This window comes from Motacilla alba, chromosome 9 (genome assembly GCF_015832195.1).
Source record: "Motacilla alba alba isolate MOTALB_02 chromosome 9, Motacilla_alba_V1.0_pri, whole genome shotgun sequence".
Lineage (NCBI taxonomy): Eukaryota > Metazoa > Chordata > Aves > Passeriformes > Motacillidae > Motacilla > Motacilla alba.
Window position 1 is genome coordinate 4,074,437 of NC_052024.1, and position 17,121 is coordinate 4,091,557.

General features: G+C 47.4%; 1 protein-coding gene across 9 annotated transcripts in view; it reads left to right on the forward strand.

Moving 5' to 3' along the window:
• The window catches only part of FARP2 (FERM, ARH/RhoGEF and pleckstrin domain protein 2), a 78,250-nt gene extending 61,845 nt beyond the window's left edge, over window positions 1-16,405 (forward strand). For 4 of the 9 annotated variants that reach the window (XM_038145342.1, XM_038145340.1, XM_038145339.1 and 1 more), the window contains exons 15-28: window positions 824-913; window positions 2,219-2,352; window positions 3,206-3,287; window positions 3,577-3,814; window positions 4,633-4,763; window positions 5,533-5,601; window positions 5,996-6,085; window positions 6,463-6,483; window positions 6,753-6,835; window positions 8,910-9,028; window positions 9,916-10,079; window positions 12,615-12,722; window positions 13,470-13,621; window positions 14,757-16,405. In XM_038145342.1, the coding sequence (XP_038001270.1) occupies window positions 824-913; window positions 2,219-2,352; window positions 3,206-3,287; window positions 3,577-3,814; window positions 4,633-4,763; window positions 5,533-5,601; window positions 5,996-6,085; window positions 6,463-6,483; window positions 6,753-6,835; window positions 8,910-9,028; window positions 9,916-10,079; window positions 12,615-12,722; window positions 13,470-13,621; window positions 14,757-14,844 (1,569 nt within the window). In that variant the 3' untranslated portion in view covers window positions 14,845-16,405. Of the gene's footprint in view, window positions 1-823; window positions 914-2,218; window positions 2,353-3,205; window positions 3,288-3,576; window positions 3,815-4,632; window positions 4,764-5,532; window positions 5,602-5,995; window positions 6,086-6,462; window positions 6,484-6,752; window positions 6,836-8,909; window positions 9,029-9,915; window positions 10,080-11,915; window positions 12,056-12,614; window positions 12,723-13,469; window positions 13,622-14,756 lie in introns of those variants that run through there. The other 5 variants (XR_005257926.1, XR_005257927.1, XM_038145345.1 and 2 more) reach the window with 5 other exon arrangements.
• The last annotated feature ends 716 nt before the right edge of the window (window positions 16,406-17,121 follow it).

Here is a 17,121-nt window from a genome sequence, read left to right on the forward strand (position 1 = left end):
CAGCTATACTGCTTAGCTCACAGCATAGTGAGCTAAGGAGACAAAGCAGTCCCTGACCTTGAAGAGTGACTAATTCCTTAATATTACATGATTTTTAGTAATATATGTTTTTAGGCTAACTCTGATTTTGTGTTGTAACTGCACAGCATCTCTTGCCACCATTTCATTCCTTTGTTTTTCCATATCCTTTCTGTCTTCTCTTTAAAGAGCAGCCCAGAGCAGTCATGCAGCCAACAGCTGCTGCAGTTTGAATTTTTTTTTCCTTAGCTAATTAATATGGGCTTCAAAGGAGTAGCTTGAGTAAAAGCTGTAAGTGGAAAGAAACAGTTTTGGAAAAGGACTGCAAATCTGTTGGGCTGTGTTTGGTTAGAGAAGTGTTTAAAATCTAGGAATATTGGATTAAGTGTTTCCATATTTTTGTAAAGTGCTCCTTTGATTTGAGATGGAAGTTCCTGTAATGGAGATGTCCAAGGCCAGGCTGGACAGGGCTTGGAGCACCCTGGTGTAGTGGAAGGCGTCCCTGCCCATGGCAGGGGGATGGAATGACATAAGCTTTAAGGTCCCATCTAACCCAAACCATCTGTGATTCTAAAATAATTGACATACAATTGGCATTATTTTTTAATACTCTTACAACATAAAGAATATTTTATGGTAAAGTCAGCATTTGGGAATGTGATACTGAACAAAGAGATGTCCTGTTAGTAATGAGCTGCTCCATTTGCACACAGCAAGGGGAAGTGGATGTGAGGTTTGAGCTGATGCCCAGCAGGAAATAGAGGTTTGTGTTTCAGTCCTCACTGGTGTCTGTGTGTCCTTCCAGCGCTGCCCCACTGACAAGGCATACTTCATAGCAAAGGAGATCCTTGCCACAGAACGCACCTATCTAAAGGACCTGGAGGTTATTACAGTGGTAAGTGGGTTTGACTTTATTTCTTTTCCCTTTTTATGACAGATTTGTGATTGCTAGGTTGGAAAAACTTGGGATTTCTTCTTGTGATGTAGCATAATCCATAAGCCAAGTAGCTGTCCCCTTCCTTGTTCCATAGCTCCTTCTGTGGGAGAGCAGAATCCTTCTCTGGACTTCCAGCACTTGCTCCAGCAGCTGCATCCTGTGCCATCCTGATGACTTAGGCAAACTTTTGGTCTAAAAACTGTGCACAAGGAAAGCCTAAAAACATTTTGCAGGAGTCCCTTACCTTGAAGAGTGTCTAATTTGTTAATACTACATGATTTTTAGTAATATGTGTTCTCAGGCTAACTCTGTTTTTGTGTTGCAACTGCCCAACATTCCATTTCAGTGATATCTGCCAGATCTGCTTATAACCTGGCTGTCTTCTCTGTGGTTTTCCTTGGGAAGCCTTTAGCCTTGGAAAGCTTTTAGCCTTGTGCCTTTGGATCTGTGAGCAGATGACAGTTGCAAAGGGCATTGAACCCATGGGGGTTTGAAGTTTCTTCTTGTTTTGCTGTTTGTTTCTTCCTCCTCCTTTCACCCAGAATAGACAAGTGAGTCCCAGTTTGGAGGGCAGTGTGAATTTCTAGTTCATGTGCTTCTAAAAGAGCTTTTTTTGTTCATGAGCTCCATGTTTGAGCACTGTGACTGTTGCCTTTCTATAAGCTGTTTGTTTTAATTTCATTAAAGAAAAGCTTGAGTCCCTCACTGCTGCGTGGCCTCAGTGGAGGTGTTCTCTGCAAGCTCCTTGAGCACCATCTCACTCCAATTCCTCCTACAGGCTTCCCAGCACTTCTCCTAAAAGAAGGGGGAATCCCTCAGAAAAATCTCAGAGGATTTTTATAATATCCCCATCCCTGCCAGAAGTGTGGAATGTGACCTCAAGGAGATGTCTTCAGCTGAGTGACTGGCACAGGGCTCCAGGCCTATGAGAGCAGTTTTTTCTGCGTGGAAGTGGCAGCAGCTGGGGCGGCCACTGGGTAACTGACTGTCACTCAGCTGTCCCCAACCATCCCATCATTGCATTCAGAAACAAGCTTGTGCCCAGAGCCAGCCGTGGGCCTCATCTTCTCATATTTGGCGAGGAAAAAAATCCCATCTTTTCATTTTTCACAAATTTCGTCTTCCCTAAATATTACTTCTTCCTCCCTGCTTTTTCCCTGTGCATACTCTCTCCTCCCCCATCACTGCAGGAGCAGGGATTTTCATGCTAACAGTGAATTCCTGAAGCAGAGACATTGATGAGCATTTCTGGGTTTCTGGCAGTGGTTCCGCAGCGCCGTGATCAAGGAGAACGCCATGCCCGAGGGTCTGATGACCCTGCTCTTCTCCAACATAGACCCCATCTACGAGTTCCACAGAGGCTTTCTGAAGGAGATTGAACAGAGGCTCTCACTCTGGTAAGTCACCAGGGGGACCTTTTTATACATCCTCACGTCAAAACCAGACTGCAGTTGGTATTTCCACATCAATAGAAGCAAGGAGAAATCTTTTATGACGTTAAAGCTATGAAAAAGTACAAACTATGTTGCACAAAGGCCATTTTCCAAGCTTTGCCTTGTATATAATATCCTGTAGTTGGATGACTTGTGCACCAGACTGAGGGTTTTGTAATCACAGAATCATTTAGCTTGGAAAACACTTTTAAGATAGTAAACTCTTGATATCATCTGATAGTGTCTCTCAAGCCTTAGAGAAAAGAAGGAACACAAGATCAAAAAGATGATGCATGTGTTTTTTCCACACCTTCCAGTTCATGAATCTCCAGGTGAAAATCTAGGAAACATTTTTGTGATTGAGGTGGGAGTTTGGTTCTTGCAATGCAGTTTATTTCACAGATGATGTTTTTAGTCTTGTAAACTTTGTTTTCCTCCTGACCTGACATGTTATATATTACAGTATAACTCCCTTTCAAAAGGAGGTGATCAACATAAGCAAAGTATGAACAAAAAAAATGTCACAAAATCAAGTGGGGTCGTGTTATGACATTTATGTCTGAAACACAAAACTCTTAAACAGACTTTCGCACAAGTTTATTTCTAGTCCTTTCTCAGTTTTTTAAGCATGTCTTTGTGTCTGCTGTTTTGTGCAGCATCCATATTTAATGTGCCAAGTTTTCAATCTGAGCAGTGAAATCGGAATGGCAAATGCCTAAAGATTTTGAGAATTACAAGGGAAGATGGAGGGAGAAAATGGACATTTCTTGATCCCCCATGTATGTTGCTTCTTCTTTGCTCCTGCCGTGTGTTCCAGGGAAGGCAGAAGCAATGCTCACGTGAAAGGGGATTTCCAGCGCATCGGAGATGTCCTGCTCAGGAACATGCGCGCTCTGAAGGTAACACGGGCTGCAATTCACTTCATTTGGAGCAGAGTGCCTACGTAGGACAGTTACATTACTGCTGCAGCAGGGGAGTGATTATTTAATTAAAACCAATGGCTTGAATGGGGGTGCGGGAGTGTGGGACTGCTATTTCCACCGCCAGCATTTGGTATTCCCAGCAGGCGCAGGCACAATGCCATACAAAAACCTATTTTGACCTTGACTAGGAGCTGCCTGCCACTTCCTTTCACGATGAAAGACTGTTTTCCCTTTGATCCAAGTAACTTTTTGTCCATTTCCACAGGAGTTCACCGGTTACCTGCAGAAACACGACGAGGTCCTGACGGAACTGGAGAAAGCGACCAAACGCCTCAAGAAGCTGGAGATGGTTTATAAGGAGTTTGAGCTGCAGAAGGTTTGCTACCTGCCCCTCAACACCTTTCTGCTCAAACCCATCCAGAGACTGATGCACTACAAGCTGATCCTGGGGAGGCTGTGCAAGCACTACACAGCAGAGCACCGGGACTTCGCCGACTGCCGCAGTGAGTGAGCCCTGTCCTGCTGGCAGCACCCTCCCCGTGGAGCTCCAAAACTCTGCCTGGTCCTGGGAAGACAAGAGTTATACACTCCTAGAATCCCAGAATGGTTTGGGTCGAAAGGGACCTTTAAAACTCATCTCATTCCCCTTCCACCGTGGACAGGGATAATTTTACTGGATCAGGATGCTCAGAGCCCTGTCCAGCCTGGCCTTGAGCACTTAGGTTCACTTATTTTCAGTTATGTCCACAAATTCAATGTAAGTGATTAAGTGATTCTTTTTCCTGGCATTCCAGGAAGTGGTTTTCTCATGATGGATCTCAGTGCTTCAACCAAAGCTGGAAAATTAGTCCTTTTCTTGTCTCCTAGCAGGGAAAAAAATAGGAGTTTTTTTTTTACAACTTTTGATCATTTAGATGTAAAAATGTCACCAAAAAAAGTTTGTTTTGCAGCATCAGAAGTGTGTGTAGTAAATTCCATTAATGGCAAAGTAATCTTTGGCAGACATTGTTTGGTTTGATTTTTTTCATTTACTTTCAGCTACATGGTAAATACTTTTTGTGTTTAAGCAAAATCTCAGATACACAATGATCTCCAGAAGCACAGGAAATGCTGTGAAGTTGCTTGCTGTATTTACCCTTCTCTGAAATACACTTTAATTGGCATTTGGACTGGGTGATCATTGTAGGTCCCTTCCATATGGACCATTCTGTCTAGAATTTGCTACAAATTTCAGATCTAAATTTCAGATTCAGTTTTTCTGGGGTGAAATAAGTGGCCTGGCTTGCTCTGCTCTGGTCCCATTGGTGTGTTCTCCACACAGATGCCCTGAAGGAAGTCACAGAAATGACCTCACAGCTGCAGCACAGCCTCATCCGCCTGGAAAACTTCCAGAAGCTTACAGAGCTGCAGCATGACCTGATTGGGATAGACAATCTCACAGCACCTGGCAGGGTAAGTGCCTCTGCTTAGTTTTTAGAGCCTTTGCTGGTTTTATTTCCAAGGAAGTGCCTTTGAAGTGTGGATTTCCCCTCACTGCCCCTCTGGTCTGTGTAAAGCCTTCATGTAACTGTCTCTAGTGAATGCCATGGATGATGGGATCATCACCTTGGTGATATTCTGAGGAACAGATCAGAAAAGCTTCTGCTTAAACTCTGGCTGCAGTTTTGTGTTCCCAGTACAGATACTGGGTGTGCTGGGGTGTGCTGCTGTGTGTGTGAGTGGGAACTGGTGTGTCCCACTGGAAATGCACTCCCAACTCTGCCTGGTGCAAACTCAGAGAGCACAGGGATGGTGAGATCCACAGCACTGGGCTAAACTGGTGTGGGTGCCTCTGTATTACAGGAGTTTGTGCAGTTCCTGCCTGGTTTTTTGTTTCTTTGTTTTTGATAGATGTACTGGGCATAAATACAGGAGCATCGCATGTGCTTTGGGGATGCTATGGCAGTCACTGCAGTGGGATGTAAGTGTGCTAGGTGAACTGCTGGTGTCCAACAGGAATTCTGCTCCTTTCCCTTCTCTTCCTTCACTGATTTAAATGCTGGCTGCAGCAAGGAGCTGATTCATGTCACAAAAAAGGAAGGAGAGTGTCATCGGGCCTCCAAGAAATCTGTTAGTGGTCATTGCTGGGCACCAATCAACATCTGTGTACTCTGGGATGAAAATAGAATTCCCCCAGTCAGGAAAGATCAAATATTGTTTAACTTTTTCTTTTCCACTGCAGGAGTTTATCCGGGAAGGTTGCTTGTACAAGCTCACTAAGAAGGGCTTACAGCAGCGGATGTTCTTTCTGGTGGGTGTTGCTCCTGACCTTTATAAACCCAAAGTCTTCAAGATAAAGTTGTTGGGGAAGTGTGTTTGCATGTGCTTGTGTTCAAAATCAGCACCTGAGACTGAAAACTCACTCTTAAGCAATGTTTTTAGAGGGTGTGGTTGTGGTACGACCTTCTGGTCAACTTGCTTCCTTAATGGTACAAAGTTTTAACAGAATTTAAAATTTTAATTTCCTGTCTTACAAGTAAACAAAAGAGAGGTTGGAAGGGTAGCTGGCTGAACTGACTGAGAAGTGGCATTTTTCGTGCATCTACAGTGGCCTTTAAACAACAGATTTTCAAGGAGATGTCAAAAAATCCTTGGCCCTGCCTGCTGCTTTCAGAACACTGATTGTTCTCTTCCTGCCTTTCCAGTTCTCAGATATGTTGCTGTACACAAGCAAAGGGGTCACAGGGACAAATCAGTTCAAAATCCACGGACATCTCTCTCTGCATGGCATGTTGGTAAGTGGCTCCATGTTTCACCACAGGGTGAAGGAAATGGCTTTGCCTAAGGCAGGCTGAGGGATTCCTTCAGGGCACAAGGACCAAAGCCACAAAGTGCTCCAAGGCAGCTCTCAGCAGCAATTGGGCCTTGATGTGTGTCAAACAGAGCTTTCTTTATCTGCAGGTGATGAGTCTGTTCCTTCCATATTAGCAAAGCAGCTGGAGCACACCCTGTAGCCCATTCGTTTGCACACTGCTGTGAGAGGCTGATCTGGAAACAGGGATTTATTTCTCCTGGTGTTTTGTCCCCCTGCACACACCTGGGCATGTAATCAATCCTCCTGCCTTCCCACACCTTTTCTAACAGGATTGTTCTTTCTGTCTTTGGTTTGCAGCTGATAGTGCTTGACCCCCCGGTGAGTAATGAGCCAAATCTGCTCAACCCCTTCCTTTCCCTGCCCTGCTGGAAGTGGTGCTGTGCCCCTGCAGTAGAAACACACCCTAGATTTTCATCTAGAGCCAAGATAGACTTGAAAGTAGCTGGTATTCATCAGAAAGTTGCTGTTCTGCACTTCCTGCAGCCGGGTTGGAATCCTGTTTGACTGCAGTCCCAGCCAGCACGGGACAGTTTTAGTGTTTATTGGTGACTGAGCGCTGATGAGAAAAATCTTTTCTTTTCCCGCAGGTGGAGGAGAGTGAGAATGAATGGTCTGTCCCACACTGCTTCACGATCTATTCTGCCCAGAAAACCATAGTGGTGGCAGCCAGGTAACCCTCGTTTTCCTGTGGCTTTGATGGAGTCCTTCTCCAGAAAGTTACTGCTCAAGTGGTGAAGAGCCAGAGGGGTGTTTCATGCATCCTCTGGACTTCAAAATAAGCCCAGGACTCTTCACAGCTCCTTTTTCAGTGTTGAATTTTGGGAAGGAGTAATTTATCCTGGGCTGATCCCCAGGGTGGGCAGCAGGAAAGGGACTGGCATTCTGCCCCTCTGCCCTGCTCAGGTGAGACCCCACCTGCAGAGCTGCCCCAGCCCTGGGGCCCAGCACAGGAAGGAGCTGGAGCTGCTGGAGAGAGTGCAGAGGAGGCACCAGGGTGAGCAGAGGGATGGAGCAGCTCTGCTGGCAGGAAAGGCTGGGAGAGCTGGCATCGTTCAGCCTGGAGGAGAGAGGATTTGGGATGACCTCACTGCGGCCTTGCAGGGCCTGAAGGAGCCAGCAAGGAAGATGGGAAAGGACTTTGGACAGGGGCCTGTAGGGACAGGACAAGGGGAATGGCTTCCCACTGCCAGAGGGCAGGGATGGATGGGATATTGGAAAGGAATTCTTCCCTGTGAGGATGGTTAGGCCTGGCACAGGGTGCCCACAGAAGCCGTGGCTGCCCCTGGATACCTGGAAGTGTCCAAGGCCAGGCTGGACAGGGCTTGGAGCAGCCTGGAATAGTGGGAGGTGTCCCTGCTCTCCTGGGGTGGGATGAGATGAGCTTTAAGGTCTCTTCCCACCCAAACCATCCTGTGATTCTGTGTTTCTGTCTGACCCAAAACACAAACAGCAGCAGGAAGTTTGCCCTTGTGTTTGTTTATTTGGGAGATGCCAGTGTCATCCTTCAAACCACTTCAGGAGGCAAAATCGAAATACACAAATATTTTAGAGACTCAAAAGAATGAAAATTCAGAACATATGAATTGCTGTGAGGAGGGGAGAGTTCCTGCAGAATCTCATGATGGAAGCTGGGGAAAAATTAAAGGCTGACTTGGAAATAAAACCAATCTTTTTTCAGCCTCAATTATATCCCTGTGCAGTGAGTTTGGTGCCTTTTTGTTATTAGGATGGCTCCTACACCTGGTGTCAGGATCAGCTTTAGGAGCTTTTGTCTTTCTGCAAGTCTGCTGTGAAAACCCAGCTGGAATCAGGAATGTCAACAATGCAGGATGGGAGCACTAAATCTCAACCCTAAATCATGGGGGTTTTACTGCTTGCTGACCTGCTCTTGAAAAATAACCACTACAGTATATTCATAAATCAGGTGTGTAATGGCACAGGAGCCAATATGTTTAGTATGCAGATTTATTTTTTAAAATTCCAACCTAACACCTGAGATTGCAATTTTTTTTTTAAGATCAACCATTTCTCAGCAGCTGTGAGTCATAAGGTGCTTGAAAGATTCCTAAATTTAGAAAAATAAATAGAATTTTTACCTTTTCATGACTTTAAAATAGCTCAAAGGTTACCTATCAAAAATAAAAATTGCTGCTAGGAATTTTCAGCCTAAATAAAAAACTTTCAGAAAAAAAGAGGTGGTTACCAAAACAAAGAAATGTTGTGGCTGTGTCTAAGGCCAAACCTTCCACTGTTGCATCCCTGTGGACACAGATACACCTTGAAGGGCTGTGAAGGTCTCACCTTGTAGTGGATCCTGGGAGGGGGGGAAGGAAGTTTCCTCTTCCTGCTCTCAGGGTTTTACTTGCTTGAGATGTCAGGTGCTCTTTAAAAGAAAACAGCTGTGCTTCAGGCTGCCATTTATCTTTCATAAAAATCATGGCTCATATCCCCCATCTCCAGAATTCCTCTCCTGGCCCCTGCCAGCTGTCTGTTCATTTTATTTGCTGTCAAGTCCAAGCGTTGAATTATTATTTTAGTCTTGTTTCAAGGCTTGACTATAGAGGTGGAGGCTGTATGAGGTCAGTTTCCTCTCTGGAAAGCTCCTGCTTTGGAGGAATTCTAATTTTGGTTTTATTTATCTAATGGAAGGATGCTGTGCCTTGTTTTGGGCAGTGACCTGTGCCTTCAGCAGCCGGGCACAGCTCTGGGCTGGCAGATGCCCATTCCCACTGCTTCCCTTGCAGTACCCGCCTGGAGATGGGCAAGTGGATGGAAGACTTAAATGTGGCAATTGAAATGGCCAAGAAATCTACAGAGAAATCCGAGATGCTTCTGGAAAACTCCGTCTGCAACCGCTCCAACAGTAAGTGGTGTTCCCTGCCTCCTTGAAAAGCAGCAGTTGTCCTGTCCTTTCTGCTTTTCCTTTTGTGAGTTTGATGACATAAATGACATCTTTTTATAGTTCATATGATAATGGATGATTAATTGGGCTTTGGTTTTAATCCAAAGAGAGATGCTTTTCTTCCTAGACTGATGTTCAAGGTAGCTTTAAATGCAGCAGAGATGCTCCCATTGCAGAATTGTTACTTTTATAAGGTACTTAGGCACCCTTTACATAGATTTTTCTCAATTTAACTAGGTGAAGAGCTTTGTGGTCCAAAATCTAGTGTCTCTGGAGGTCAGCTTTTACAGCCCAGTACTCCTGTGCCTGTCTGGTGGTGTTATGGCTGTGCTGAGACATGGAGTATTTTTTCTTGGAGACCTCTGTTCTGTTCCTTGACTCTAGATGAAGTGTGGTCCTTTTTGTTTGTTGCACGCAGCACTGACTCAAACCACTCTGTGATTTTATCCTAGTGGAAGGTGTCCCTGCACACAGCACTGACTCAAACCACTCTGTGATTTTATCCTAGTGGAAGGTGTCCCTGCACACAGCACTGACTCAAACCACTCTGTGATTTTATTCTAGTGGAAGGTGTCCCTGCCCATGGCAGGGGGTTGGAATGATGAGCTCTAAGGTCTCTTCCAACCCAGAGCATCCTTTGATCCTGTGAGTCAGCTGCCCCAGGCAGAACTGAGTAATGAAACCCAGACTGGTGTGCTCAGAGTGGTAGGAGCTGTGTAACCAGATTGGTGTGACGTGCTTAAATCCGGCCCGTGGCAAGAGAAAACCGCCTGTCTCAGGAATCCCAGCTTCTCTTGCTTTTGCATTGCACAGTTTTCTTAAACCACTACCCAATTCTCCTCCCCCAGGATCCTCTGATGAGGTGTCAGTAGAGCAGGAGTCCGAAGATGACATTCACTCCTCCCGTAGCTCCTTGGACAGGCAGAGCCAGCACCGTGCCAACACCACCATGCACGTGTGCTGGTACCGCAACACCAGCGTCTCCATGGCCGACCACAGTGCGGCCGTCGAGGTACCCGGGGGCAGCGCCCGCTCTGTCCCTCCTGCCCTGGCCTCCACCTGCCACTGGGCCTTGGCAGAGGTTCTGTGCCGTGCGCCATCCACCACCTCTGCATGCTGTCCCCTCTGTAGCTGTCCGTGTGTCTGCTCTCCGTGCAGCAGGGCTTTGCTTGGGCAGCGGGACCAGAGCGGGGAAGGTTTAAAGGAAAGCCGGGATGTGCTGGGATTGAATTCTCCTTTGGGTGTCACCCTGCTTGCTGGAGGACTGAGCACCCCCTGTGCTGGGCGTTGCTGGTGCACCTCAAATCCTGGGGTCTGTTTTGGCACCCTCACAACAAGAAGGACATTGAGGGGCTGGAGCGTGTCCAGAGAATGACAGTGGAGCTGGGGGAGGGTCTGGAGCACCAGGAGCAGCTGGGGGGGCTCAGCCTGGAGAAAAGGGGGCTCAGGGGGGACCTTCTGGCTCTCCACAACTCCCTGACAGGAGGGAGCAGCCAGGTGAGGGCTGGGCTCTGCTCCCAGGGAACAAGGGGCAGGACAAGAGGGAATGACCTCAAGCTGCACAGTGGAGCTTCAGGTTGGGAATCAGGAAGAATTTTGTAGCAAAAAGAGTGGTTAAGTGTTGGAACAGGCTGTCCAGGTCACTATCCCCAGAAATGATCAGAGAATGTATGGATGTGGCACTTTGCTAAATTGTTCAGTGGGATTTGGTCAAAGGTTGGACTTGATGGTCTTGCAGGTGTTTTCCAACCTTAATGGTTCTATGATTATAATGGTTCCCTCTCCATGATACTTTCCTTTAGAGATTGACTGTGCTGTACTGAGCTCTGGTTAGCTGCTGTACTGCACCCAGAATTAAGAAGAAGGAATTCAGCTGGAATTCTCTGCCCTTCCCTTCCCGGCAGGACTGAGCAGCCAAGTGTCTTTTCATGGCAGCATCATTTTATGCTGAGCAGAGATGTTTGTTATGTGCCCACGGAGGTGTCCAAGGCCAGGCTGGATGGGAGTCTGAGCAACCTGCTCTAGTGGAAGGGGTCCCTGCCCATGGCAGGGGTTGGAACCAGATGAGCTCTATGGTCCCTTCCAACCCAAACCTTTTTGGGATTCTGTGAGCCACTGGTACCTGCAGTCTTGCTGTTACTCACAGTTCAAGGCAGCACTGGTGGCACATTTGGGCACTGAATGCTGCAGATTTCGAGACTGATCAGCTCAGCACTCCTTACACTGCTTGCAGCAACTCTGTGGCTTTACTTTAGGCAGCAGTTTGGCAGGGCAGGACACCTGCCTGGAGGCTGGCATGCTTGGAAGACTTCCAGAAGTGGGAAGGACCCTAAATAACATGGACAGAAAAAGGAAGTCATTAACTTGACAAAAGCAGAGGGGCAGGGGGCTGCAGCATGTGTCTGTGCCTGCCTGTCCTGCTCTGCTCTTGAGGCACTGGTTTTAGTGGAGTTCAAAGTTTGGGCACTGAAGCTCCAGCATTTTTCTGATAGAGAGACTCTGTGGATCAGCTGGGCAAGGGAAGAAGTGCTGTAGATGTGACCTGGGCTTGGGGGACAGACATTGGGCACTTGGGCTGGCTTCTGTTGTGGTTTCTGTTGGAGGGGACAGGCCTTTCCCTTCTGACACCTGGGGAAACAGTTCTGTGCATGGATAACGAGCCCACCCTGCTACAGGTTCTGGGGTGGAATGTGTGAGTTCCTGCACTCGCTCTCACTCTGACCTGTTCCATGTTCTAACACTGTCATTTTCTTCACAATCCATTTTCCTTTGACAGCTGCCTTTCTTGCATCACTCCTCTCACCCTAACATTCTGTTTTTCTCTCTCTCTCCCCCTTTCTCTGCTCAGTTTTCTGCTCTCTTGCTGTTTCTCCAGAGCTTCCTCCTCGCTATTTGCTGGGCCAGGCCCAACGGCCCAACACAATCACCCATGTTTGTTGGTACCGGAACCAGAGCCTATCCCTGTCTGATTACTTGTGCATGATCCAGGTAAAGATGCCTCTCACATTTTGTGCTGGTGGGGAGGAGCCATGGGATGCCCAGGAAAATGTCCTGCTTCCTAACTGCTCACGTGAGGATCCTCGTCCTCAGAGGCAGACGTGTACCATTGCCTTGCTAAGACAGGATTTCCTCCTGTTTATGCCTCAAAAAATGGTTCTCTCTGTAAATCTGCCACATAGCCTGTCTTTTTCTCAAATTACAAAATTCTGTGCTGTCATTCCAGGCCAGAGGTTTCCCTGTCCTGCTGGCTGACTCCAAGGCAGTGGTGTTCCCCTCCCTGCAGCCCCTTCCACGCCAGCTTTGCTTCGTGTAGCTGCCACGTGTTGTTTATCTCCCAGCTCTGCAGTCCTCTGTTTCCTCTCCTGCTTTATTTCCCTTCTCACACAGCGTGTTTTACGTGGGTTTTCTGCATGTCAGAAAGGGTGGCTGGAAGGGAGGGACCCTGGTGGCTGTCACCTTTGACACCAGGGAGCAAGGGCAGGAGCAGCGTTGGGCTGCAGCAGGATGGCAGCCTGTGGTTTCAGGGGCTCTTTTCCTTCTGTGCCAGAACCAGCTCTCTGGGTATTTGCTGAGGAAGTTCAAGAACAGCAATGGCTGGCAGAAACTGTGGGTCGTCTTCACCAACTTCTGCTTGTTCTTCTACAAGACACACCAGGTGGGCAGGTGTGGTGAGGGGTGATGGGCAGGGTGTTGGGGACACCTTGGGGATCCTTGGCTTTCAGCTCCAGGGGCAAATCACTGCTGCTTGAGGGAGAGGCCAAGGGCAAGAGGAGGTAGCTCATAATGAAGCTGGTCTCTGAAAGGCTGTGGACACTTCTTGTGGAACTTAATCAGAATTTCCAGTTCTGATGGTAGTGACCTTCTGTGGCTAAGGGGAAAATGTCTCCTCATGCAGTGACTGAAGGATGTGAAGGACACAGCAGCCTTTGGGCCTTCTTTGCCAACTTCTCTCTGTGCTGGGCTTCAGCTCAGCCTGACAGGCTCCAGGGAATTTTCTGCCCATGGCGCATCCAGCCCGTTTGATAATGAACCACGGTGCAGTGCAATTTTTTCATCTTATTAACCAAATAAACAGTGTTAACCCAGTAATTGGGTTATTCTGGCTTCTTGCCTTGAGGTCACGTTTCTTTTGTGAGGGTTACTTCACCTTTTTTGTCAGATCTGTGCTTCAAGTTCCATAGAAAGGGTGCAGAGAAGGAGGAGGGAACCCAGGAGCAGCAGAAGTAAATAACCATAAAAAAATGAAAGGATTTGGGGGAGGATTTAATTATCAGCTGTTGGTGGCCTTGCAGAAGAGTTCTCCTGTCATCTCCTGAACAAGAGTGCACAGCCCTCCCCTGTGGTGCACAGGCTGCATGGCAGGGTGCCTGGCACTCAGGGCTGGCCTCTTGGGCTCTTGCAGGATGATTATCCCCTGGCCAGCCTCCCCCTGCTTGGCTACACGGTCAGCTGCCCTGTGGAGGCAGATGGGATTCAGAAGGATTACGTCTTCAAGCTGCAGTTCAAGTCCCACGTGTATTTCTTCAGGGCTGAGAGCAAATACACCTTTGAGAGGTAATTTTCTGTTTTCTCTGTCTTGGTTTACAACCTGCTCTTAACTCAGTGGTTGGTCATTCCATCCTCTCTTTCCTCCTAGTCTGAGTGATCTTCCAGTGCATTCTCAGGAATAACATTCCCTTCTTCTCCCCACCAATGATATTTGGAGACCCCTCCTCTGACAGAACCCTCCTCTGTGTGTGGGAGGGCTGGGGATACAGCTGGAGCTGTGAGCTGTGCTTTGTGCCAGGAGGCTGGGGCTTCCTTGGAGCCAGGGAGGAGTGTGGCAGGGGAAGGGCCGTGGGGTGCTCAGCTCCACCAGCTCTTTGGGACTCAGATTTCCAGGTTTGGTAAAAAGTTTTTTGTTTTTTATCTTCCATCTCTGGGAGCAGAAGTTACAACACGAGGCTGAGAGCAACAAGTGCAGGGCTCCCTTTCACTTGTCTGGTTTCTCTGTAATTACATTTTATTATTTTCCTCTATAATTACAATTAATTGCTCTTAAGGGCTTCCACAGAAGGTCCAAACTGTGTGAAATGCACCACGCACAAAACTTTGCTGCTGTGTTGAGAACCCCTGCTCTGGGTCCTGCCGTGCAGGGTGTATTGGTAGTTTTGGAATGTGGTTTTACTGAGGTGTCACATGTCCCCCTTCCTTGGGAGAGTGTCACACACTTGTGAACAGCTGAGATATCAGCTACCTGAGCCGTAAGTTGTGCTCTTTAATGCTCATGTAGGGATTTCAGGGAAAAAGTGCCCAATTCACCATGGAATTGTCTTGCTTTTTTTCTCTGTTGCTTTGCTTTCTTCCACAGGAGCAAGGCTGTTACTTATTTCTCAATTTCTTGTTAAGAAAAGCAATAATTATTGTCAGCTTGTCATCCTTGATAACACTGAGCAGAGAACACAGTGAGCTCTCATGAGAGTTCTCTGGAGCTCAGAGCACTGTGAACTTGTTACTTGGACAGGCAACCACGTCCTGCAGGGTATTTGCCACGTCTCAAGCTGTCCTTTGAAGAGTTAATTTTCCAGAAGACTTGTAAAAGAAAGGAAATGGCTGTTTTGGGAGGTTTGGGAAAGGGGTACAGCTCATAACAAAGGGCAAGATTCCCTGTGAGTGAGGGTTAAACATTTCTCATGTCTTTTCTTGGCAGGTGGATGGAGGTGATCAAAAGAGCCACCAGCTCTCCAGCCAGGTCGAGCCTGCTGCTTCCCAAGGAGAAGGACACTCACACAGAGTGACACGGGGCAGAGCTGGATCTCTGCTGGCAACACCAACGAAACAGGCGGGAACAGGAGGCTCTGGAGTTGACAAAGCAAAGACCCAGGAGGCTCATTCCCCCCAGAATGGAAAGTGGGAGTGAGAGAGCTGCAGACAGGGATCACATCCATTCCCAATGGTGTGGAAGAGGGGCAAGTCTGTTCCAGCTGAACCTACTTAGAGAGAACCCAACAACAGCAGTGCTGGCTGCACACACCATGAAGGGTTCTTGTTCCATTGTACCTGCACAGTGACACCTTTACCTGCCCTGAAGGCAGGTACCACCTTCTTTTTACATCTTGACTGGATGATCAGCACACATGGGAGAAAGCCAGCAGCTTCCAGGGGTATAGCTGGCTGGCAGCAGTGGGTGCCAGGGCTCCCTGTCCTGGGTGCTCCGTGGGGCTGGCAGCACAACCTGTCCTGCTGCTGCTGTGACCATCAGCCTGCTGGCACAGCTGCCTCAGACAAACAGGAACACACCAGGTGTTGGCTCGCTCCCAGCTCATTCTGAACAGACACTGCAGCTCTCCCAGAACAGCTCTGCTCCTCAGGAGCTGCCAAGGCAGCAGTTCTCCAGGCAGGCAGGAAGACTGAGTCTCTGCTGAGCTGTCCAGGTGTTGGTGGATTGTGGATGGGTGCAGGGGGGTGCATGGTTTGTCCTCTGAACGCAATCACTGTTCTCTTATCACAGCTCCAGTTTCTTTATCCTGTAGTAGCAGTTAAGTAAGGCACGGGATGGCAAACACTCTCCACTCTGGTGTGGGTGATTTCAAGGCATTTAAGCACTGTAGGAGGGCAAGCCTCTGAAAGTCACTGTTGCTTGTGCTTTTGTCATGCAAAGACTTGTGAAAATCCTTAATTTTCTATTTCAGTTCGGGGTGGGATCCATCTTCTGTTTCTCATGAAGGTGTAAAAGTCACTGGATTCCAGATGGAGCATTAGTGTCTGTGGACTCTATTAAATTTCTGTATTAAATCTGAAATGTTTGCAGCTTGTTCTCTTTTGTAAAGCTGTCACCTTTGGGTGCCTCCACAGAAGGACTGACATTTGCTAAGTGCCACAAGATGCTGCTGGATGTGGCTTTGATGGGGGACTTTGGTTTGTATGAGATAGAAAAGTGTTTGTGTACTAATGGAAGGAACAATGCAGTGAAGCAGTGAAAGCAAAAGGAAAGTGTTGCGTGCTGTGAGGATGGAGGAATGTGGAGATCCCTGGGACAACGGGATGGACAGAGGCCAGCACGAGTGTTCAGGTATGGTCTCAAGCATATGTGGGATGAGGACTGAAGGGAGGGGGAATCCAGAGAGATTTTCTTGCTTGGCATTTGCATCCTACAGGAGTGACTGCAGATCCAGCCTTTGCCACCACGAATGGCACGAAGACCATTGTCCCATCTAAGTTAAATGTACTTAATTTATTAGTGTCTTCATTTATTATTTTTTTAATTACCTGTTGTAGGTGTATCCATGTGGATTGATTAGACATGTTATACCGTGGCTGAATATGACTGTTCAAAGTAAATAGCATCTTGGTATAAAACTCTCTCAGCCTCTTATTCCTGAGCTCACCATCGCCATTCCTGGGCCCACAATCCCAGGTTCAAGTCACTCAGTAGTTTTCCACGTCTCTGGATCTCAGCTCACCCTGTACCAAGTGCTCTCCATCCAGAGTGGGGTTCCCACAGTGAGCAAGAGTCTTCCTTTAAGGTTTCTGGGCTGGTGAGTGAATGATCTTTAGTTGCTTCTGTGCTGAACCCGCAGCTCAGCATCTCTCTTGAAGATGCAATGGCCAAGGTGGGGTCTCTAAACCAGGAGCCTCTGGAAGGACAGCAGCAGCTGAAGTCCCTTCTTGGTTTGAGAGAGCTGAGCTCAAATGTCTGTGCATTTAAAGTGCAGGAGCTCAGGCTAGGAAAGCCAAAAACATTGCTATTCCTAGCAAAACTGCCTTACCTCAGTGGACTTTAAAAATGGTGAGGATTTCAGTGGTATATCGGTTCTGTAAAATATTCCATTTTTCCAGAAGTCTCCAGGAGTATTTTTGTCTTAATTACAAACATGAGAAGTTTCTTTAACAGGAGCATTAGGCAAGACCAGAATTAAAACAGGTCCTTATTTCTTGCTATGGTGGTAAGGTGTATGTAAGGGGGAGATGCAGGTGGGACTGCATGGCTTAACAGCCATGGTCTCACTATTTCAAAGACCATCCAGTTTTATCCCCTCCCCTTCCCACCATGGGCAGGGACACCTTCCACTACA